General features: G+C 36.2%; 1 protein-coding gene across 2 annotated transcripts in view; it reads left to right on the forward strand.

Moving 5' to 3' along the window:
- The window catches only part of plcl2 (phospholipase C like 2), a 115,173-nt gene that overhangs the window by 84,394 nt on the left and 6,597 nt on the right, over positions 1–24,182 (forward strand). For both annotated transcript variants that reach the window (XM_088601616.1, XM_088601615.1), the window contains 2 exons: positions 5,398–5,473; positions 21,914–22,023. In XM_088601616.1, the coding sequence (XP_088457742.1) occupies positions 5,398–5,473; positions 21,914–22,023 (186 nt within the window). The remainder of the gene's footprint in view (positions 1–5,397; positions 5,474–21,913; positions 22,024–24,182) is intronic.

The following is a 24,182-nucleotide window of genomic DNA, read 5'->3' on the forward strand; positions in this document are numbered from 1 at the left end:
GACTGTTCCTATGGTGTCCTATTTTGTGAAATTACAAAATAATGTACAGTATACACATTTTAGTACTTTATTTTAAATATGAATGCTCAAACTGAAGAAATCTAAGTGTTAAATAAGTTACAGTAAATAACAGAAAATACTAAAGAGAGAAAACAGAAATATGTTTGTTAAATATCCAAATTAATTAGTTCTATATTTGGTGGAAAGCTTTTTGGCAGCAATTATAGCCATCTTTGACACTGACCTGATGTAATTGTTAACCTTGAGCAAATATGGTCAGAGTTATTCAAGCTCTTTTCGGTTTCGGATCTTTTATAGACAGCAGTTTTCATGTCATTCCATGGTATTCAATAGGTTTTAAGACAGGATAGGGCCACTCAGGGACCTTCACTTTCTTATTCTTAAGTCACTTGTGTATATTTTTTATTGTGCTTTGAGTCTCTATCCTGTTGAAAGATCGTTTTTTCCATTTTAGATCTGAAATAAGTTTTCCTCTAAGGGTTTCAAATGCTTTTTCACTCATGGTCTAGTCAGTCTTGACAAGTTTCTCCATTCTCAGTCGTTGCTGATAATGAGCAGAACTACTGTATATCACAATGCTGCCATCACCATGCTTGACAGTAGGAATGGTTTTGATTGAGTGATCTGTCACTGGGTCTTTGAAATGTTTTTGTACCCCTCTTGTGATCTGTGTCTTTATACAACTTAATCCATGAGGTTTTTTTTTAAGTTACTTGGTCTTCATGGTTGAATCTCTACTTTGAATTTACTACCTGACTTGTGGACCTTTCAGAGAGTGGTTCATTTATTGTGAAATAATTTGAATTACTATTATTGTACACTGACAGAGATCTCTTAACTAATCATGTGGCACATTACATTTAATTTGTGGACCTAAACTAAATAAGGTTTGCCACAGCCAGATGTTCAGATTTGCACTTTTATTCATATTAATTACCTATTTACATTTTTGTTTTTACTTTGAATGTGTGGAGTAGGTTGGGTGAATAACAAATATTGACAGCAAGCTTTAATAAAGCACAAAATGTGAAAATTGTGCAAGGGTCTGAATAGTTTGCAAGGTACTGTATATCACTCAGTACTGTCTGTATCTTTCAGTTTGTGCCAGGGTAATAAATATATGTAATAATGATAAGAAAGAAAAAATGTAAAGCAAGTATTTTTCTATATACTGTACAGTATCTGTATTACTGTATATACAGTATAACCATATTGTAACAGGAGGCAGGAAAGGGAGTATGGACTGTGCAGGACTCAGGAGAGAGAGAATATTCCAATCCAAATCACAAGGCTAAAACGTAATCCAGGAAACAGGCAAGAAGGTCTGATAACGGTTGAGACAGCAGGAGAGTAACAATCAGAATCACGAGACTAAATCGTACTGTAAATGAGGGGGCAGGCAAGAAAGTCTGATACCGATTAGACAGCAAGAGTAAATTACACGCACTTGGGAGCTCGAGGAGAATCAACAATAGTGAGCAGGGAAGTAAGGAAAAGGGGGAACTGAACTAGTGACGGGAGTGAACGGTGATAGGTACTTTACTTGCGGCGTGAGTGTTTGTTAAACACAGTGCGCATGGGAATGCAAGATGGGTCAAAGACACGTGCGGAATGCGTAACACATATATCTGTACTGAAATCATTGATTTATATTCTTGCTGCCTTACTTTGTCTAGAAGATGAAAATGATGTGTCAACATCACAGTCTTTTCCTGTCACGCCTCCCACGGCTTCAGCACACATTCCCATGTGCACACAATCACACAATTACATTCCACGCACTCCCGTGAAAGACACAGCATTCACATGCTCACTGATTATCACAAACGTCCACGCCTGCCCTAATTATCCAACCCCGCTTTTCCCTGGTAATGCACCTCTCCTATTTAAGACCTTCTCATACTCACCTTCCTGCTCAGTGACTGAAATACGTCTTTTAGAGCTCACTCTAGTACTCGTGCTTTGCAATATTCAAGTTTGCATACTTGACGTACGCTTCCGTACCGACCCTGATTCTCGTCCTGAAGATTTGGCTAGTCAACCTTCCAAAAAGCCCTGCGTACAATTCTATCTTTTCTCACGAATTTGCTACGGAATCGCTGGGCCAAAGCATGGATCCTGCGGGCTCTCACGCCATGCGGTTTCTACTTGCGCAGCACTCTTCTGCCTTGATGCAACTCCATTACACAGTGCGGCAACTCTCCGACCATATACAGTATATGTTTAACGGGGATCCAATCAAGTGCCATGGCTTCCTGACCCAGTGCTGTCTCCTCTTCCAACTACACCCAGACTGTTTTCCTTCTGATGGGGAAAGAATTACTTTCATCATCTCTCTCCTTTCCGGACGGGCAAGTCTCCTGTCTTCGGCCAAGCCTCATCAGCTCATCTTACGGCTCTCCGGTGAGCTGCTCTGACTCAAGGAAACAGACGCCTCCAAGATTACATACAGTAACTGATTTTTGGACCATGGACATGGACCTGTCCTGGAATGATGAAGCCTAAATTTTCCAATTCAGAAGGGGCTTATCTGAGGAACTTAAGGATCATCTAACTCTCCTTCCCATTTCTACCCTATCTTTGGAGGTTTTTATTTTGCAAGTTCAGGAGCTGGACCTACTGTCCGCATTCAAGAGCGTAAATGTGAACATGCCTCTTCCCACTGTCCCGCCTCTTCTTTACACCTTTCCTCCCCTACTCAACAGAACCCAGTGGCACCTCCTCATACCCGATTAATCTAAGCAGAAAGAACAGCGATGTCAAGAGGGTCGCTGCTTATACTCCCCCACCCTTCTCCAGTGCCCCCAAGATTTATAGGAACAGTTTAACAACAAATTCATAGAAAATATTTTAAGCTCATGCAATGTGTGGAGTGATTTTCTGCTTGCCAAATCATCAGTTGGCCAAAAGGAAAACATAATTAACAAATTCTTCATTCGTCATCAGAACTGTGATTTAATTACAGAGAGAGTGCTAGAGCATGTATTAATATTTATAGATAGACAAGACAGAGTCAAATTACTTTTTGAGTATTGTGTCAGTGATTCATACAGTGGAGTCCAACTCAAAAATTGGGGCAGCTCTCATTCAAGACATAGAAAACTGCAAATAGTCTACCACTGCACATATGACTAGTTTTTTCAAGGTTGACAATCAATCACATGATTCCATTACCGGGTCAGGTTGTGTTGTGCTTTAGTATAATATAAGTTACCATTCTGTGTCTGTACCAGAGTGATTCCCCAAAGTTAGCGTTTCTGTTGTCCTTTTTCTATTAGTTCTGGTACCCTTTTTCTATTAGTTTTGTTATCCACCCCTTTTTATTTTTATTTATAATACAACCAAAATTTATGGGTCAATATTGGAAGATTCAAGGGAGTTCTAATGATGTCAGGGGGTATATATTTTTGCAGGTGGTAGTGTTGAAATGTTGTTTTGTTTTTATTTGTTCTTACATTACAAGATGAGCCATTGAACCCTGGAATCAAGCCTGCTCTACTTTGACAGTGAGAACTTGTGCATTGCTGTTTGGCAAATCCCAATTACATTCATCTATGTCACATCTTAAGACTCAGGAGACACTCAGTAGGCCCCACAGAATTGTTCATTTTTAAATGCAGAAGAACTTGCCTAATTTGAGCAACTTGGGAAAATGCAATGATATATTACAGGCAATTTTGAGTTCAAGCCACAACAGCATTCAGATTGCCATTGAATTGTTGTTTTGTGAATAACCATTGAATTTTTATAACTCAACAGGGTTAAACAACAGAGCAAAATAGAGCTCAACATTTAATCATACTGTATGTTGTTTTATTATGTGGGTTTTATGCAAACATAATATTTGGTACTACAGAATTAAAATAACATTCTAGTGAATAACAACATTTAAGTAAATAATTTAAGATTACCTAAAATGATTTTGAAATACATAAGTGTTTGTAACCAAGATTTAAGTATAATTCATATAACTTAACAGGATTACATGTAACACTTTAAACTAAAGTATGCTGTAATCCTATGACAGTGGTTCAGGGTGAAGTTGATTTGTGTTCAGCTGGACAGTTTAAAAAAAAACTGTTGAAATGTATTCATTTTAAATCCTCAATCTTTGCTTACAGTGTCTGTTTTCAAATCTGTGTCAAGAAACAGAAAACAAGGTGTGATACAAGGAGGAAACCCAGCTCTGCTGTGTGATTCAGATGGGGCTAATTGTGGCTATATCATATTCAGCGTTGTAACTGAAATGTAGTTTCTATTGACTTTTTGTATCTGTAGTCTGTTATGCAGGAAAGGAAGATATATTAGCAGTTACTATTTTTGCGGCCATTTATATTTAATGAAGGTCATCTGTAGTTAACATCCTGGATGAAGCCCATCCCTCACACAGTCAGGTACCCAATTTACTTTGAGAATACTATCCTCTCTTTTAGTAAACTTTGACAAAACCAAATGGGTTTCGCTAAATTTCTTGTCTACCTGTTGTTACAGTAGCATGAAACACAGAGGCTGACCTAGCTAGACTGAGCTCCATCTACCAGTTCCCCTCAGGCAGAATCCAAGCTGGAAGCTGTTTGATGATCATTCTCTTTGACATAGGTCATCACATTGAGGGCTAGCCTACCTCACTGTCTTACATAAATAACTTTTGTATACAGTATGTTTAAATTCTAATATTTAGAAGACAGTTATTTATTGTAGCTCACATCAGCATGTTAGGATTAAATCTTGTGTCATAAAGTTGTCTGGGATAAGTTCAGCCATTAAATAATTTGAGTAGGAATCTGTCAAGGTTGCAAAGTGATTTCCCTCAGAGGAATCTGTCAAGGATGCAAAGTTATTCTTAGAATAAGCAGTAGACTCAAAGACTCAGCTGAAAACTATCTCATAATGTGTCATGGTAATCTTAACTAATTCAGTTAAGACAGCAGATCATTAGACAAGCTGTTGGTTATTGCTGTTTATATTATTGAAATAACCACATTTACAGTGAAATAGTCATGTTTAAAAGCAAGAAGAGAAAATGAAAGATTTTTAGTTTATGTGCAACACAAAAAAAGTAAAAAAAAGATGTAACTAATACTAATAAACAACTTTTATGAAATGGAGGAAATAACTTTTTACACATTTAATGAAAATATAACCACCATGAGGTTACTGTTTTTGTATTTTACTGAGTAGTTCAAATATAGCGTGGATTGTGAACCGAAATCTATTGATCACCAACTACCCCCTCTGGGTAGATCAGTTGAAGTGGTTTTTCAATTTCCTTCAAAACAGACATTGATAATTTTCCAGTCCTCATGTTTCCTAAACAAATTTTCAAAATAAATCAAACCCCAAGATAATTACTGTATATTTAAATTTCTTTTGCAGATGATTCAGACGAGCAAGTCTCTAATTGAAAATGCTGATGGGGTATATGAAAAGATAATGCAGTGCCAGAAAGCAGGTGAGTGGTGTCTTTTGAACTACTGTCTTGCAAATGGTTTATTAGCAGTTTTGCATGGTGTTTTAAGTGTGTCAGAGAAAGGAAATATATTGTGCGTTAAAGAAGCTCTCACTTTTGATCTGATAAAGATGGGACCAATGAAAAAATAAAAGCTAGACAAAAAACAAAGTCTGATATACCAGGAGCTACCATTACATTGAAATACAAATTAGAATCTAACATTCATTAACGTGTGCCAGCCTGTGTGCTGTGTTAGACCTGTGTAAAATATTACACAATATTTTAATCACTGTTTGGCTCAATCAGATGCAGTCTGTGTGATTAAAGCAGCTGCAGTCTGATACAGGTAGCCAAGGACATCAGAGCAGCTTTGTCAAAGTCTTTAGTACAACATAACATTTTATTTTCTGTGAAACAAAAGTGAATCTGTTCAAAGATACAATAGAGAATATGAATTAGGCATTTTCAAGATGGCGGGGACAGGAATAATCACTTCAATGTGTCTGACAAGTTATGACTGATTTCATCTTATACTTATGCAAATTTTTTCAGAGTTTGTCTAATCTCAGAGCAGACCTTCCCAGATTTTAAGTGTTTTTGCACCATGTTATTAATTTTCTGTTTTTTCTATGTTATTTCAGTAATCTATGAAGTTGTTTAGGACGTTCGGTTCATTTCAGTTTATTGCCATATGCACAAGTGCATTAAATGCTTATTTGCAACTATGCTTTAATACAAAGACATTAAGGAAACACCAACAAAAAAAACATAAACACAGAACAGCAGCAGCATCAACAAGTTAAATAACATACAACATCAGTGTGAGCCAGTGGTAGGGGTAGAGTTCAGTAATCTGACAGTTTGTGGGAAGAAACTGTCTCTGAATCTGGAAGTTTGTGCCTTTATGCTCCTATAACACTTACCAGAGGGAAGGGGGGAAAAAAATGAGAAACCAGGATGATTGGTATCCTTAGCGATACTTCTAGCCTTCCTGAGACAGCGAGTTGTAAAAATGTCCAAAATAGAGGGGAGCTGTACTCCAATGATGGACTGGGCTGACCTGATCACCCCCTGTAACGCCTTCCGGTCAGACAACGAGCTGCTGCCACACTGTAATCCCACACGTGAGCAGTTGAAGATAGACCAATTTTTTTCAACCGTAAAAGATTAATTAGAGAATTTCAAATGACAAGCAACTAAAAATTTGATGGCTTCTCAATGTAGTAAACAGGATAAAATAGGATTAAATATCAATCAATAAATTATTTTATTTGCTATAACTCCCTTTGCAATACTTTGCTACAGATCCCTTTACAGACTTATGTACCAGTTAACACAATAATAACAATTGACCACTGGGTGCAGAGAATAGGATAAAAAATTCTCAGAGGGAGAAAATAAACTTCTTGGGATTTATTTTTTTGGGGTCTTGGCTGATATCCTGCCCTCCGGTGTCTGTCGCCATGGTTATCCAAGTAAGCTAGCTGAAGATTCCTGTGTCTTATTGTGAATCTGCTGTTCCAGGTTCTGATGTCCTTGGCCATCAGGACATGTGTGCCAACCATCTGATCCCAGCACTGGGATCCATCCAGGCAGTGAGAAAATAGAATATGAGAAAGTATAATACAGGAACTGAATGGAAGATCACAGTTATACATGAATTACATGATAAGATACACTCTAACACTTAGCAGCCTTTTAAAATTATATACTTAATTAAGCAGTTTTCAAACTAAATAAAAAATTAGATTTTCTGGAGCATTGACACAGTTCTTTAAGGTACTGTAGATTATAGTTGAAGTACTCCTGTTTTGTCACAATGGATGTTCCGGATAGATAAGGTAAAACAAACAAGGGGAGAGATACAAAATAAAGAGATTGTGAAAAAAGGTTGGGTTTGGTCAACACAATAGCCTTTGTTAGTTTCCTTGAGTACTTGGGGTTTTGGGGATATTGGACATAGCTGAATGTTCATCGCTGAGTACCTGTGTGGCAAAGAAACAATTAATGCAAGCCGACAGACGTTGCAAATCTGGCATATATTTTGGTTCGCGTTCATTACTTATTTGAGGATACAGAATGTGAGGATTTTTGGTTTTGTCTACCCCTTCCCACCCATGCAACGGGGGATATATTTTTAATTTAACTGACATTTTCACAAAAGCCAATGAAATTGACTGGGCACGCTTGCGTGGGACTTTGATTGTCAATGACAATTGCATCAGTGATGACGGAAAAACATAGAGGAGTGGTAGCTCACATCAAGAAGGTTGCTCCACTGGCTTCCTAGGTATACTGTATATTCATTGAGAGGCCCTTAAATTATGCCAGGAGAACTCCTGTCAGTACTGAATGATTCTGTGAAAATAGTTAACTTCACTGAAGCTCACCTACTGAATTAAAGGATTTTACAACACCTTGAAGTGTTTTTTTTAACTGAAATGTGAAGGAAGTTCAGCAAATCTTTATGGCCATCCCATCTGAGTTCTCATCTTGCTTGCATAAAGAAGACTGGCTACAGAAACTAGCAGATCTGGCAGACTATTTTCGGGTGGGAATGAAATGAACTCAAGTGTCCAGGGCGTTGCCATCACAGTGTTCAAAATGCATGACAAAGTAGAAGCAATGATTAAAAAAAACTGAACTTCTCGGGTATCTTGTGTCCAACAAAATCCCCTTCAGTGCTTTATAATGCTGACAGAATTCACTGCAACAAGCAAAATGCTCTTAAAAAAAACATTTAAAAAGCCTCATAACTGAACATCTCGATCACCTCAATCAGCTGTGGAAATACTTTACTACAGTGGCCGTCTCTGGATAGGAAATCCATTTGACATTTCAGTCCCAGTCCAGCGATCATTTCACAGCTGTTACAGTTTAGTAAGGGAGTTGATATTTAATTGGAGACTGCAGTTACAGTTCAAACAGAAACCACTGATTGATTTCTGAGTGTAAGTAATCCAAGAACACCTAGACCTATCAAAAACAAGCCTTGAGGGCATTAATACCATTTGCCACAATGTACCTTAAATTTAAAAGAATCCTGTCAGGAATACAGGTGGATAGATTGTTTATGGCTGAGGAGGTATGACTGAAAGTGTACAATACATTGTTTTCTGATTATGTCATCTAGTGGAAGCACCTATAGGGAAAACAGTTTTAGTCCAAGCACAGAGCCGTTCTGTACTCTATATGTACCTTGATAAAATATGAACAAACATAGTTTGTCTGAGTGTAAGGTTTTTTTTTTACAATTTGAACCAGAAGGCAACACATGGTGCTAGTGAGCCCAGAGCCATATAACATTATTCTCTAGCCAGCAGAGAATTCCGCTGCACCGCAAGACCGTTGCCATCCCAGAGTTTTGCACTGTCTAGATTTCTGAGGAGGATTACGTCACTTCAGTGACTGGCTGAGTGCATGAGCTTTGTTATATGGGCAAATGTATAAAGTCTTTTAATGTTCTAGTTGGTATGAGATCTAAGCTAAATGTTGTCAGTTGGTTTTGGCAATTATTCTAGATAATGCCTGGAGATTTAGCTATGCAGACAGTTTCAGTGATAGCCTTATTATTAGCAGGCAGTAGGGACATACAGTAGTAGCATTTCTCATACTGGATGCAGCATTTTGTTATGATTGGCTTCCTAATATTGGAGATTGTTACATTAAAGTAATGCATAAAGTAATTTTAACTAAATATACTATACTAAATACGGTAGTCATAAATGACAAAACACCACATCAAAGGGTACTTGTTTATTTTGTTTAGCAAGTACCTTTTTTCTAATCCAGTCTTAAGTATTCTCAATGTTTTTTATCTACTTTTAAAAAGTAAAGGGAAGTTATTCTTTCTTTGACCTCTCATAAAGTTTATCTGTTATCCAGCTACACTGTTTTATTCTGTACCACATTGTAGTGTCAATTAAAATAAGTGGCATTCTTTTAACTGGCTGTGAAATTAACCCAGCATGGAAAGGCAATAATTGCCAATTTATTGTTAATTCTGACTTACAGAGGACTTGAAAACTTCATCTGTCCTTTCTCAGTGACAACTATATCCTTAGATGTTTGAAGTGAGCCAGAGTCTAACCAGCAGGCAGAGGTCACAAGGTGGGACTATGCACTGGACAAATAGCAAAACCAATGCAGGGCACGCACACAGGGTGCAATTTAGAGATACCAGATAAACTATGCAATAAGTCTTTGAAATGTAGGAGGAAACCCATACCAACAAAGAACTTCCAGGCTCCACACAGAGCTGGTTTTGAACCCAGGACCCTGAGCTGTAAAGTGATAGAGCTTCACACTGCACCACCATGCTGCAAGTGTTGTAAAATGTAGAAGTTTATTTGATAATGTGTTCTTGATTTGTGAAAGATTGTTACAGCTTTTTGTGTTTTGTATTGTTCTGAGTTGTCCCTTAAGGCTGACTTTTGATTGGCAAGACCTGTCTAAACAGATAAACCAAACTGAGGTTTTTTTCATAGCACAAGAAAACTCCTTTACGTTTCTTTTTAATGCAACTCCAAAACTTAGCTCTGCTTTTAGTACTACTGGTGAAAACAACGCTGTCATTGGAGGAAAAATATTTTGATTGGTTCTTATCTGCCCTCCACCAGTGATGAGTGTTATAAGGTTATAAAACAACTTCAAGCTGAATTTAACACACAAGAGTTTGGCCCATGAACAGCTTCTTTTTTAACAATCTGCAACACCTACTGTTGAAGAACACCAGCCGTTGCACAGCCTGGCGTCTGGCAGGTAAACAGACACCCATTTTGGCCTCTTTTAAAGAGATAAGTCAAGGAAAGTCTGTGCATGATCATTGTGTCCAAAGCTCTTTACTTACAATGTGTGGTCAGGAACCTTACATATTCATGAGCAGCCTGAAAAGGGAATTCTTCTGTCACTGTATCCATTTCTTTAGAATCAAAATGCTTATGAATGCTTACGCCTATACTGTACATCATAAGATGTAGAATGGATTGTGACATTGCCATAGTAACATTCAGTTCAACTGTAGGTTATTTTCATAACATTTAGTATTTACTGTATACATTATCATGGATATAGAGTATACTGGTTAGAGTAAAAACGTTATGGAATAAAAACTACTATTTAAATTAAAAAATATCCTTAATATTTCTTTAATAGAAAATTAGCATTGTAACCACTTATTGGGATTTAGAAAAATGTATGCACATAAAACTGAAAATAGTTTTGTTCTATCTGAGAACAGATACATTCTAATAATTATGATATGAATTATGATCAATTGGTTTGATTACCGGAAAGGAGCCGTAACACATCTTTAGAATAAGAATAGTGAACATGACATGGTTTTAATACTGCTTCTATCCATTTTTTCAATCACTGTTTCTATGGCTTAGCAGACCTGATGTTTTATCACTATTCCTACAGTTTTTCTTATTGTCAGTATGACAGCCAGTTGCACTGAATTTCCATGAAACAAGGCAGTAACAAGGTGGGACATCAAACATCATTTTGAACTTCACAGCCTCTAAATTGAATATCACTTTGCTTCTCCAAGTCCTAAAATGTATCTGAAGAACAAATACAGTAGTTCAGTGTTGATTTAAATTACTGCCCAATATCAGCTTTAAAATGAAGTGCTTTTTTGGGAAGAATATTCCGCCTGCAGTCAACAATGATAAATGCAGTACGAATGTGTATAGTTTATTGGTGTTCAGAATAAAACATCTTTGCCCGATCCCATGAATGAATGGTACAAATTATGATAATTTTGGACTAGTGTAAAATACAGTTCAGGTTTTTGTGTTGTTGTTTGTGATTTACTGAACCACATGCCTACAGAGAAGGTTGAATAGCAGTAGTGCCTCATGTTTCTCTGCAGAATTTTTTTTTACCTCTTATAGTATCTAGTTTTGGTACCTTTTTGGCGTTCAAATTTGTTAGTCTTAGAAATTGTGAATACACAGACAAACAAACCTTTTGTAACATTCAATTTAGCAATTGCACTTCATCTGCATATCTAAATTTCAGGGCTTGAAAGATATTTGTATGCATCAGTGTTTCACTGAATTCGGTTCAAGGGATTCCATATTCTCTGAAATCAGATCTATTATTTGTAAGGACAAATTGTATGAATATATAAAAAGTGTACATGTTTGATACAGAAACAGTTCGAAACCTACAGAAACATAAATTGACCTCTACACTTTGCTTATAAAATATTGTTGTGGCTGGTGTGGGATAGCTAGTTCAGTTTGTTAAACGTTCCTATTAAAGTTGCCTTATTTTGGAGGTTTGGAACAATTTCAACTGTTTTGCTGTATTTACACAGCTGCCTTGACTAAGATACAGATGATCGATGGCGTATTCCTAATAATTAACTCACATTTAACTAACTCACTGTTAAATTATTGAGTCATTCTTATTAAAACTCAATATTTTATAGTGACCAGATCATTATGGCCATTATGGCAGCCTTATGACAGGGATAGATCATTGAACAGAAAAGGTATTTTGACAGGAATGAACAGAGGAACAGACAGAGAGGAAGGGAACAGAGAACAGGTTGTCACCTTCCTCAACATCACTACAAGATTATTTTTTAGGAGATAGTTCTTCCTTTGAATCAAGCTTGAAGCCAGATTTTGTACATGTAATATAACCTCTACAGAGTACTGGATTCTGGGACTCACTATTTAGGTATCTTATTTATTAGTAAATTCTGATTTCCTTTTTGTTGGAATCTACAGTACATGCTACAGTAAATATATCTCTACTGTTTTTGTAATGGGTTATTTAGAACATAGAAATGGTTTATAAAACATTCGTAAATATCTGTTTAGAGTGATACTTTTTTTCTGTTATATTTAAAAGGATGTTGGCTTTCTCTTTGTCTTGTGAATCATTTTACTGTTAAGATTATAGGAACAGACCCGGGGTTTTTTTTTATGACTAGAAGGCAGGACTCTGGTATTTACAAACCTGTATTAACGGATTGTGTATCTGTTCATAGTGTGACTTGTGTTACGTTGTGTAACGTTCTGTTTATTTTTCTGTCTGCGTTTGCCACTTGCTTGTTCTCAGTTCTCTAATCAAACTGTGCCAGAGAATAAAAGAAAATAGTGACATTGTTGTGTAATGCCAAATATCCCTTGAGGTTAGGAGGGAACATTATTATTATTATTATTAAATATAATAATTTAGTGATTTTCTTGACGCTCCACTGAAAGCACTTTACAGGTAATGAGGACTCCCCTCCACAACCACCTACTGTACAGTATGTGCAGCATCCATCTTGATGATGTGATGACAGTCGTAGTGTGCACAGTATGCACAGTGCGCTCCCCACACACCAGCTATCAGTGGGGAGAAGAACAGAGTGATGAAGCCAATTCATAGATGTGGATTATTAAGAGGTCATGATTAGTTTCTTTTTGAGAAACAACTTGGGATTTTTAATGACCCTGGAGAGTCAGGACTGTCGGTTTAAGTCTCATCCAAAGGACGAAGCCTTTTTTTACAGTATAGTGTCCTCATCACTATACTGGGGCATTATAACCCATACAGACTGCAGGCTATGCGCCCCCTACTGGTCCCACTAAAACCCCTTCAAGCAGCAACCTTAGCTTTTCCAGGAGGTCTCCCATCCAGGTACTGACCAAGCTCACACCTGCTTAGATTCAGTGGGTTGCCAGTTGTGAACTGCAGGGTGATATAGTTTCTAGTACATTTATTTTTACATATATTTGTTAAAATATATGTAAAATGTTTTACAGAGTTAAGTGATTTCATGTTTCTCAGGTACTGCAAATTGGTGTGCCACTTTAACACCCACAATAACTTTTCTGTACCCGAATCAATTATGGTCCTAGAAGTCTGGTATTTTGGATCTGGATATTTTCTAAGGGGTCTCTACCTTGAATAGTGTTAGTCATCTTCTGTGCAGATTCAGATTGTCGAACACCCAATAAATCTCAAACTATTCATTTAAAGGGATTCGTGATGTCTTGTAAGTTGCAAGCAACTCTAGAAATTGATTTCCTTATTAAATAAACAAAACACATATGCTATAATTAAAAAAAAACCCACAAGATTAAGCCTCTGCAAAACTGTGCAAAAGTGCTCATTTATCGTAAGAAGATTTAAGTACACTATATAATTAATTATTCATTCCATTAATCAACTGAGTGCAAACACTAGTGTTTTATATTTAATTCCTATTTAATTTAAGTGATTTGCAGGCTGTTTTGTTCCACCTTACAAGCAAGTACTTGTCTGATTAGGAATGGGATACATTAAGCACTCAGCCACAGAATTATAGGAGGATAGCTATCCAGTTGTGTATGCCAGGAAACTGCCAGAAATCATAATGTCGATGTTCTGTTTCAGAATAACCTTAAACCAAATGTGGGTAAACTTTAAAACAGGACAGAGTTATTTATTTCACTATGAGGAAGGCTTCTGATGTTTTTTATTGTTTCACATTAAGTTACATTTGCTTTTTTTTCTTTGGTATCTACTGAAGGTGACCAGTTTAAATCAGTACTTGATTTAATCGCCTAAAGCTTACTGTAAATAGCCTTTCCTCTTGTGTGTTAAGTATGCTAATCACCACTATAGAAAAGTTGTAAAAGAAATGAGAAGAGCATTCCATCTTATTTATTTTGTAATAGAAAAACAAATATAAAATGTAATCTAACCTTTTCTTAAATGAGCCCATCAAAGACAAGCATTTGTCTCATTTGTCACTTGGCTATAGCCTCAAGTAGAAGAGATAATTTGATAAACAGCACAACTCAATGTACAGTATGTAATTTTTTTCGAGAAAAAATCCTTTAAATGGCACGATTCGTACAGTCGAAGAGTTGAAGGGCATTTTATAAGCTCAGCAGTCAATCTTTTATAAACTTTTGGACACAGGCAAAACTAGCACAGAAATGTCTTCCCAATAGCTATCTACTGGTAAAACATAAAAAATAATTCACCGATGCTGAAGTTATTAAAGAGAAAATGACAATCGGTGCTGACATTATTCAAAGATTTTAAAAACAAAGATGAAATTCTGACAGTTACCAAGAGCCTGCCACTTGACACTTCAACAGTAGTATAAATGTTGTGTGAGGCTTCTCAAATATAACAAGACTTAAATGTTATAAATGTTTCAATGTTTGAAACTGCAGTTCCTCAGATTAGTGGATATGCTGGTATGACCTAACAGATTGTTTTTATGTGAATGGCCTTCAAGGACTCAAAAAAGAACGATTTTCTCATTATTTTGCCACTCAAGGAGCAGGAGCATACAAGAGGCAGGTACAGTATACTGTATGTACAATGAATTCAGAAAATATGTAACTGAAAACAAATATTGTGATCACAAAACAGGTTTCTATCATTTCCAGTTGTGCATTTGCAATACATGGTGTGTATGCGGACTTGAGCTTCTCAAATTCCCCTCCTTTGAATCCTGATCCTGAATTCCATCATGACTTTTCCCCTCTGGGGAAAGTAACCCCTCGCAAGGAAACAGCCTCTCATGGCATCACAACATAATGAGCTAAGCTTCAAACGGCAGAGGAGGGACAGAGAATTATAAGTGCAGTAAATCCATTCAAGCTGAAACTACACTTCCTAAATCTGAATAAAATCTTGCAAAATGTTGTGTACTGCTGAAACCTAGGTCTAGGGACAAAGTCTTTTAGGGACTTGTAAACATCGAGAAGTGAAATTGTTCAGTGGTGCTGGAGCTCATACTTTAGCATGGCACATGCTATTGACATTGTCTATTAAAAATACCTGTGTATATAATAATAATTATAATTGCTTACACTTATATAGCGCTTTTCCGGACACTCCACTCAAACCGCTTTACAGGTAATGGGGACTCCCCTCCACCAATGTGCAGCATCCACCTGGATGATGCGACGGCAGCCATAGTGCGCCAGAACGCTCACCACACATCAGCTATCAGTGGGGAGGAGAGCAGACTAATGAAGCCAATTCATAGAGGGGGATTATTAGGAGGCCATGATTGGTAAGGGCCAATGGGAAATTTTGCCAGGCCGCCGGGGTTACACCCCTACTCTTTACGAGAAACACCCTGAGATTTTTAATGACCACAGAGAGTCAGAACCTCAGTTTTACATCTCATCCGAAGGACAGCGCCTGTTTACAGTGTAGTGTCCTCATCACTATACTGGGGCATTAGGACCCACGTGGACCGCAGGGTGAGCGCCCAGTTGTGAGTTGCAGGGTGATATGGCTGCTGGCTATATCAAGTTGACTACTGTAAATCACTGTTGTGTAAACAGTTTATTCTTCTTTTGTTTTGAAAAATACATTGCAGCATTTGTTGCCTTTACTGTATAATTACATCTTCCATTTAGAAATAGAGTCAATTAGAATAGAGTCATTAGTCATCAAACTCCAGTACACTGATATTACTGCGGTATGTGCCTTTAATAGAAATATATCTTGGGACAATTACATTGTTTACTGAATCATATGGGATGGGACCTGACATTAAGAAGATCCAAGTCCTCCATTAGGGAACTCCAGATCCACATAACCTGGTGCCATCAATTTAGTTTCATGATGAGTGCTTGGAGAATGCAGAACACTTTTCATATATTCAATATCTTTCACAGAAGACTACTTTTGGTGGTAAAAGTAAAATCCTGCATTTTCTGAAATCTGCTAGTGTAGCAATTGATTGCCATGTTATATAGTTGATCTTCTTGCCCCTAAATTGGAACCCATATGATCCTATGGAGGCCAAACCCAGAGTGCCTGACATCTGGCTACATTGAGCTACAATGGTGGGAGTGGGAGCACATGGACTCCTTAAAGTACTGTGTCTTAAATGAAATGAAGTGTGACTTGAGATTTGTGAGGCATCTGACTTGTATGTCTGGTCTTCATCCCTTCTAGCTGTATTTCAGCAGTGTAGTGCTTCTTTATAACCCGAGTTCCTACATTTTAATTTAGTGGAGTTTATACTAAGTATGCGTCAAGTGGGAAGAATAATACAGTATGCTCAAGAAATCTGCAGCTCTTCAACAGTTTTCCCTGACATGAGAACATGCCCATGGAAAGATACAGAACGGTGGATGGATATTTCAGACTTTGAAAAGCACTGATCATTTCACTTCAGTTAATCGGAAAAGCTTTTCATTCATGAGGCATAACAAATCAATTGTTCAACAGCATAAAAAAGTACTGTATGACGGTATGAAGGAAGATGAAACTCCAAACGATCTGAATTCTGGGGGGAGGGAGTGGTTTGGTTTTATTTCCTGTTGTTGAATAAAGCTAGGCTTCCCCCTGTGAAGTGCAACAGAACATATCTCAGAATCCTGGCAATGTAATAAACAAGTGTGAAATGTTCATTTTCCTTGTGACAAAGCACCTACTGAAGTGCAAAATGCAGTCAGAAATGCAACTGTAAAAATGCAGAGATACTGTACATTGATTTGCTCCCACTGTTGCCTGTAATAAAGTGGTACATGTACAGAAGCTCAATTCAGCCTTTGTATGTCTAAGAACCTTTTGGGCAAGTTTGAAAAAATCTTCAGAAGTTAAATTTTTAATCTGGTCATTATAAATGCGGAGATGGAATTGTAAAAGGAGACAAATGTTTAGTTTTCCTTGGGAGAAAATATATTGCAATAGATTTTTTTAAAAACCAGAAAAAATCTATGTATTTAAAAAAAATGCATAAAATTGCCTAAAAACCATTGTATTAGAAAGTAATTAGCTTGTTAGGAGAGAGTAAAAGATGGCCCTGGGTGTTTAATAGATATTTTGATAAAGCACAGGAATTATCACTTTCCTCATAATTTATAAAGCCCTAGTTACTGTTGACATGCAGAAAAATCCATGGCCTTTAATACTCTTTATGGATTCTGTAAATACACTTTCTTTAATTATTAGGAGCCCCCTTTTAATTTTTAATTACTAATTAGATCATCTTTGTCTCACTTTGGATTGAAACTAATTCTGTGGCAATCTGTTTTGAGGCCTCTGAAGGGAATTGAGACATAGTCTGATCCCCCAACTGTAGTGTTATGGATATGTAATTGCATGGATTAAAATGTCAGTGGAGAAACAAAATAATTAAAAATTGAATGCATAAAATTTGGGATTCCCATTCTCTTGTTTTAATGCAATACGTAAAAAAAAGGCTGGAGCCTAAACAAGCATGATTTAATTAAGGAGTCATGAGTCATAATTTATGACAGACAGTGCTTGAGGAAAGCTCTAAGCATCATCAAAGACCCCACACACCCCAGCTACAGACTGTATGACCCTCTACCATCTGGAAAACGGTACCGGAGCATTTCAGGCCCGGACTACCAGACTCAGAGACAGTTTTTACCCCAGCACTATCAAACTATTAAACTCCCAGCCTCTCTCACTCTCACCTCACCTCTCACCTATGATCTGAACCTCACAGTGCCTTCTTTCTTACCAAAAACTCAAACACACATTGAAATCTACCTCTACTTCACATGTCAAAAAGCTCACTCCCTATTTCATTCTGTTGATGCATGTTTTTGCACATCTGATGTTGTTTTGCACATTACCTGTTACCTTTTTGTTGTTTTGCACATTTCCTGTTGTTGTTTTTGCACACTGCCTGTTGTCTCTGTCTTTCTTTTATTATACAATTGTATTGTTGTTTTTTTGTACTACTTATCGTCTGAGAGCTAGCTAAATAGCATTTCGTTATACCATATATCTGTATATGAGTATAATGACAATAAACTTGAACTTGAACTTGATAAGGGATGTATTTGTCAAAATCATAGTCAGTGAACCCCTTCTGTTTTAGTATTGCCAAAACTAGGTCATAAATATGTTATTATAAATGTCCTAAATGAAAGGAAGCTGCCAAGCTGATTTGAACAAGGAATAAAGAAAAATGTAAATTTAGAGAAGAAAAAACATTCTATATCTGTGACCTCACATAAGATAATATTTTGGACATTCAGTGTGAATGTGAGAGTTCTGAAGTAATAATTAAACAATTGACAATGAATTTTTCATTAAATGCTTAAAAAATAAAAAGTCTATTGCTGTAAACTTATAGTACTTACAATACTACAGTTCTTCATTTTTTCTATCTTTCCTTGTTGGATTTGTGATCCTTTTAAGTTATTCTCAATATTCTTCTTACGTATTTGATGTGAAACATAGATTTTAGATGTCTTCGTAGACACCTAAAGAATACAGTGAAGAATACAGTGGCCGTGTATTCTTCGAATTTATTTTAAAAGTAATATTTTACAGTCACAAAAATATTTATTCATTTGCCAAAAGCCCTATTTGCTTTTCCAATTATTTTTCTTGACTTATTGCTGTTTGTCAACAACAACATTTGAATCATAAATTCATTTAGACCAGTAGGAACTGCTCATGTTTGCTGGTATTTCAGGAAGTGTGTGACCTCATTTTTTTTGCTGTCATACTGAGCCGTTAATTAGATTCATGACAGTTCTTTCAAAATTATTCAGACTCTTCTTGCTGTCTCGTTTTGTGAAATAACAAAATTATATACACACATTTTAAGCTCATTATTTTATTTAAACCTTGAACACTTCAACTGAAGACTTCAAAGGGTAGGATAAATTACAGTACATCTCATCACAGATAATCAGAATAAGACAGGACCCTGGTTTACCTTACCTACTTCTTTGCAAGAGCTGCAGTTCAATCCTGGAAATACAGCTACTTGTGCAGATTGTTTCTGGCAGATATAGAGCAAAAAAATAGAGAAAACCTTTTGCAGTGTATCACAGTGTTCGGATAATAAAGAAAAAGAGCCTCATTTTGGATTTCCAAAGGCATATTAAGGTGTAGAACAGTTGGATAAAGGCCAGGGATAAATATGAAGGGTATCATTTCTGTTTCCCTACAATGTCCTGCCATAAAATTTCCTACAAATGTTAAGGGATGGCTTTTCATCATCTGGGACCTGCATAGTACTGAAGTGCCCAGTGCTGTATTTCTGTACTCCGTGTTTCTTCCTTGGTGGACTATGCTGAAAACAGTTCATGCATAGAGTGTGTTTAGTAAAAATGTTTGTAGTGCTTTACTAACCTTAAAGGGCAATGCTGTTTCAAAATCTGCTTCCTGTGAGCTATGATAACTATAAAATATAGAGGAGGTTATTAGAACTGCAAAATAAACTTAATACAGCTGGTACCATAGACAAAGAAGTTATGCATTGTGACCATTGTGTATTGTGGATGAAAGGGTTTCATCAGTATTCCTTATCATGTTTAGCCAGTTGCATGGTGGCCATTTAAATGGGCCCAATTAATTTGTCAGTGCCTGTTGTTTTACTTCAAAAAACGATTAAGCTAAACAACAGAATGCAAGATAAAAAGTGATATACCTACAAACTGCTTGAACCATGTGATTCTCCCCTGATGTCTTATCATTAAAAAAAGGAATTTTTTACTGTTTATGGTTTATTTCCAGTATTTCCATTAATTTATTTATTCCAAGTATTATTTTTTTTCTGCAGTCACATACAGTACTGTGTTGCTGTGTGCCAGAAGGGTAGGCCAATTATACCTACAGTATATACAAATTTGACATAACCAATTAACATTCTGTACCATTGAGCCAATACACACCAGTTCCTTGGGTTAAACTCACAGGTGGCTTATGGAGGCTACATTCTGAGTGGTTCCAGTGTATCTAAACATATACTTGAGTTGCTTAAGATGGTTGGAAGTTTGTTTTATGTATGTATGAAACTAACCTAAAACAGGAAATCAGTCACTAAGGCCAGGAACAAGGCTTACAAAATGTAGAGAGTTACTGTAGGTAGAAATGTGCTGCAGATCACTAATCACATATTCTGAATATATTATTTTCAAAATATCCAAGATTTCCTTTCATATTCTTCCCTAGATGTCCCTGCCTAGTTTAGTTTTACTTCCCATCTTTGGAGTGGCAGAGACATCTAGGAAAGATGCCCAAACACAATAACAAGATAACATCTTTAAATACTGAACTAAAATATATTTTTGAGCATTAAAGAGAAGTGAGTTTAGGGAAAAGGTAATGTTTTTGTTTATATTTGAGGGAAGATTTATTTCCTTTTAGTTCCTGTCAAGTAGAACAGTATTTCTGGGATGCATTTTTTGCTTTAGACTGAAATGTACAGTAGTTTTCATACAGTACTTTAGCATTAGTGTTAGAAAGAGGACTATTCTGTCGAGTCTTTTGTTGCAACAGGTATTATCTCCCTAAACATCTGTCTCAGATAGTCTGCAGTAAGAATCTACATATTTGAGTGAATGTACTGTAGGTAGATTGTAGAAGTCCTGAACTCAAGTAATGATTACAAATCATTACAAATCATAGCAGTGATTGCAGATAATTTGCTAATATTTATTTTGTTATCATTTGTCTTAAATCAAATATTTGTCTTTTATGTTTGAGCCTTCTCATTGCAATACCACCTCACTCTGGCAGAGAGCATGTGATCCTTTTGATAGGTTTTCTTTCCTCAGTAAAGGGGTTGTTTTATGTTGTATTTTATATCAATTGGTCTTGTTGGTAGATTTTCTTTATGTATTTTAAAATTCATACAATATGCCTTTTGTAACATTATTTTTTTACTAATTTTGTCATAATTTAGTCATATTGTACTGGATTTCTAAGCAGATATTAACATACTGTATTAAAAGTAGTCTATCCTTCAACTTCTGGCTTGGATCTTACATTCAAAGGTATGCCTCAAGCTCCTCTTCATGTTCTGTTTCTATAGAAACAGTTGCTTTTACAGACCTTTAAATTGAAAGGGAAACTGAAGCACATTTACTGCCAGCCACAATTTTCTGGGATGGTTTAAGATATTGTGTTCAAAAGGAATGTAATTGCAGATTTTGAAAAGTCTGCCTGTAGTATTGTCAGATTATTTTATTGAGAAGCAGTGTTTCAAACTGTTGTCTTGATATCTTTCTTGAGAAAGGCCAATTAAAAAGGCATTAATCATTTTGATGGAAGACAATTCCTGTTTGTTTTTACTAGATAACAAAATGAATAATAAAGGGTACTTATTTGAAATCCCTTCTTGTTTGTGTACAGTTCTCCACTAAGTTCGGTAGCTGAGAAAAACAGACTTATTGGAAAACATCTAGTATGTCCTATTTAGAAAGCTGGTATAAACAAGCCCCAAAAATATTTATATTACATGTAATTCTTTGCTTGATGGAAACTGGCTAAGAAAACCCCATTTGGGACACAGTTCAGAGGTATCACTCCAACATCAAACTAAAACTATATAAACTATGACCTTTTGGCCAAAGTCCAGAGCTTCTAATGACATCTCCAAACTGCTGCCTGATTGTTAGATTAAATGCCGTGGTGTAATGTGTACTCTTTTACAATGCGGCACAGAACAAATGTAAGTGGGTGTTTGAATATTCACAGGCATGGAATTCCACGAGAATCTGCACAGTGTAGCAGTAAAAGAGGGACTTAAAGGCCGGAAGCTACAGAAGGCTGTGGAGAGTTTTACCTGGAATATCACCATTCTCAAGGTAAGGTCTGTGGGAGACATAGCTACTGGTTATGTTTTCTTCTTCTTGCGGAGTGCAGGCTTTGAAATCCCCTTGATTAATAAACACTGCAGTATTACAGGAAAGTAAAACATTTCCAAATCTGACCTGGTATGCAATGGATTGCCTCTTTCGCAACTCATTTTAACACCGATTGTGAATACATAAGGAAAATATTTAGATTTTACTCTGGTCATTACACAGAACATGTTATGAATAGCTATAAATGATAAATACTTTTAGATCATTGTGTTATGTATGTTGTATGGGATTAACTACAAAGTACAATTCCTGACTTACCTTTGAGTAAATAATGTGCTCTTGAGCTCTGAATCATTGGTAATCTTTAGTTTTATCTTACGGAGTTAATACTGTAGGTAAGATTTTAAGATATTAAGTATCTAGTATCATGTTTGTGTAAGCTTCATAACTAACCAGTTATGAAGCTTGCACCAGGTGACAAAAAAGGTGACAATTTATCTAGTATATGTAGGGAATCCTGTATAAATTCCATGACAGTTTCAAAAATATTTTCATACAGAAAAGCCACATTTTTCTTTCTTAATTCATCTGTATGTAAATTATGCCATGGCAGAACTTTTAAAGAATGTGTAAAATGTATCCATTTCAATCAATAACCAATGTAACATTATGAAAAGAAAAGCCTTCCAGCACTAAATTTTCTTTGTGGTTTTACGCCAAATTTATTAGTTGTCTACACAGGAAATTGCATTTGGTGTAGCCTATTTATATTCATAAATTAATATTGTTTATGAAGTTCATAAACATTATATATCTGTTGTTTTTATTGTCAGCTGCCAAAATTTCTCTTTAGTGGCATATTTCTCTTTAGTTACTATAATTCCATAATAGTATTCCATTTTACGTGGATTTAAAGATGCCCAGTAGGGAAACAGATTAAATGAAGCGATCGTTTCACTCACATCTAGCACACCATAAGTGCCACCTATCGATTGTCTTTGGCCAGTGAATCACACAACTTGCTGTGCTGCAATACCACAAACACTGGAATAAGAATTGACGCACGTTCTGAGTGGCTGCATCTGTATGTGCAACTTCTTAGGAGCTGAAAACAGCTAGAAGGGTCAGCCATTTAATTCACTTTCCTGTGTGGTTGTGAGTTATTGATTGAGTGTGAGTGAGTTCTACATTGGACTGAAATGCAGAAGAGACAGTATTGCCAAGGAACATATTTCTGCCACAGCTATAAAGCGTATACTAAACCATCATAATGTATTGTTTCTGAAATTGAATTTACAGTAGTATTATGTTTCATCAGCTTTAACTGATGATAATTTTACTTTTTATTGAAACAGTATCTATAACGCTTCACATACTGTAGTTTGATATAGAAAGCTCATGGAAGTCTGATTTTACACTTTTGTAACTAAGGGCATTTAATTCATAGACACACTGAATGAATTATACCTTGTTCCAATGTTACACTTTTTATTCCTTCCTATTCATTCCTAGTAATTAATAGTAATGTGGTAGCTCATGAATTCTAGTTATCATTCTGACCCAAGGTGTCTTCTGTGTGAATTTAAATGCTCTTCCTGTGGCCCCATGGGTTTTTCCCAAGTCCAAAGATGTGATAGTTTAGAGGGTATTCCCATGTGTGTGTGTGCTGTGAAAGACTGGTACCTAGTTCCATTGTGTCCTGCCTTCTGCCTGTAGGCGCTGGCTCACCACAACATTGTATTGGACTAAAGAATGATTGAAAATGGATGGGTGGTACAGAGTTAACATCACTGTTTAAGGTGGACTTGGTATTTTAGATTGTCTTTTGATTGTGTAATTAAAAATACATTATTTTTAGCACTTGGTGCTAAATGACCATTATAATAGGCCTTCTATAATTTCTTGTGAGCCTTTTGTAAGTCAAGATGAACAAGGCCAGCTCAGGCAGATATCTTGTTGATTAGATCAATAAAATCATTTTTTGGACAATGATGCATATGCAGCTGACTTGTTTACAGGAAGCTTAGTGGCAATGCTGTTACTTTTGATACCTAAGCAAGTTATCAAAATGTGTGTTATAAATATTGCAAATCTGTAAAAATTAATTCAGTTTTATTGCTAAAAATAAAAGGGAAATTTTTGCCATATGACTCAAAATC

Source organism: Lepisosteus platostomus, chromosome 12, assembly GCF_059453375.1.
Source record: "Lepisosteus platostomus isolate fLepPlt1 chromosome 12, fLepPlt1.hap1, whole genome shotgun sequence".
NCBI classification, from domain to species: domain Eukaryota; kingdom Metazoa; phylum Chordata; class Actinopteri; order Semionotiformes; family Lepisosteidae; genus Lepisosteus; species Lepisosteus platostomus.